Here is an 891-nt window from a genome sequence, read left to right as displayed (position 1 = left end):
CAAGTTGGCTGAGAGTGACCAGAGCACGGGCAGTTGCGTTCAGGCTGAAAAGAAACACACATGTGATGTTTGTGGGAAGTCTTTCAAGTTTGCTGGGACACTTAGCCGGCATAAAAAGGCTCATGAACGCGATGACAGGAAGGATGAAAAGAGCAGCGAGGATGAAAGCAAAGGTGTGCAAGGTGGAGCCCAAGTTCATTTGGCTCTAGAGGAGTCTTCTCCTGAACAGGAAGAGCCCAAAACAGACATAAAAGGAGCAGAATCTCCCACGGATGGTGAGGCCACTGGAAAAGAGAATGAGGAGAGTGAAAGCATCTCCGAGGGAGAGAGCACAGAGAGGAAATCTTCTGAGAAGAGTGATGATGACAGGAAGCCGAAGGCTAATGGTGGAGCTAAGAGTGAATCAAAGGCAGACAAGAGGAAGAAAGTGTGTACGGTATGCAACAAGCGATTTTGGTCTCTCCAAGACTTGACAAGGCACATCTCATACAGGTAAATGGAGGGTCACTAGACATTATTTGCAGCAGTATGACTCTGTGAAGGACTGTAGCCCAGTGGAAGAGTATTGCATGATAAACTCCCAGGTTCAGTCCTTGTTATCTCTAGGTAGAGTGGGGAAAGTCTTCTATCTGAAACCCTGGACAGCTGCTGTTAGTTTAGACAGTACTGAATCATATGGACCAATGGTTTGACTTAGCATTAGGTAGCCTCCTGTTACTGTAGGCAAGTAATTGGCAGAGGAGAGAAAGAAGCCTTGTGTCTTTCACCTTACCTGATGACTTAAGGTAATGAGGATCCCTCATGGTTTCTGCTACTCCAGGTTTCTGCATTTATCCTTGTGGAAGTTCATGCCCACTGCAAAATGCCTATTATGCCCACTTGAACACAGGT

General features: G+C 46.5%; 1 protein-coding gene across 13 annotated transcripts in view; it reads left to right on the top strand.

Moving 5' to 3' along the window:
• RREB1 (ras responsive element binding protein 1) overlaps positions 1–511 on the top strand; it is a 156,222-nt gene extending 155,711 nt beyond the window's left edge. For all 13 annotated transcript variants that reach the window (XM_061591432.1, XM_061591397.1, XM_061591417.1 and 10 more), the window contains one exon: positions 1–511. This exon is cut by the window's left edge and continues 259 nt beyond it. In XM_061591432.1, coding sequence (XP_061447416.1) covers positions 1–496 — 496 coding nt within the window. In that variant the 3' untranslated portion in view covers positions 497–511.
• The last annotated feature ends 380 nt before the right edge of the window (positions 512–891 follow it).

The sequence above is a fragment of the Rhineura floridana genome, chromosome 1 (assembly GCF_030035675.1).
Source record: "Rhineura floridana isolate rRhiFlo1 chromosome 1, rRhiFlo1.hap2, whole genome shotgun sequence".
In the NCBI taxonomy this organism is placed as follows: domain Eukaryota; kingdom Metazoa; phylum Chordata; class Lepidosauria; order Squamata; family Rhineuridae; genus Rhineura; species Rhineura floridana.
This window is presented reverse-complemented; position numbering and strand designations above follow the sequence as displayed.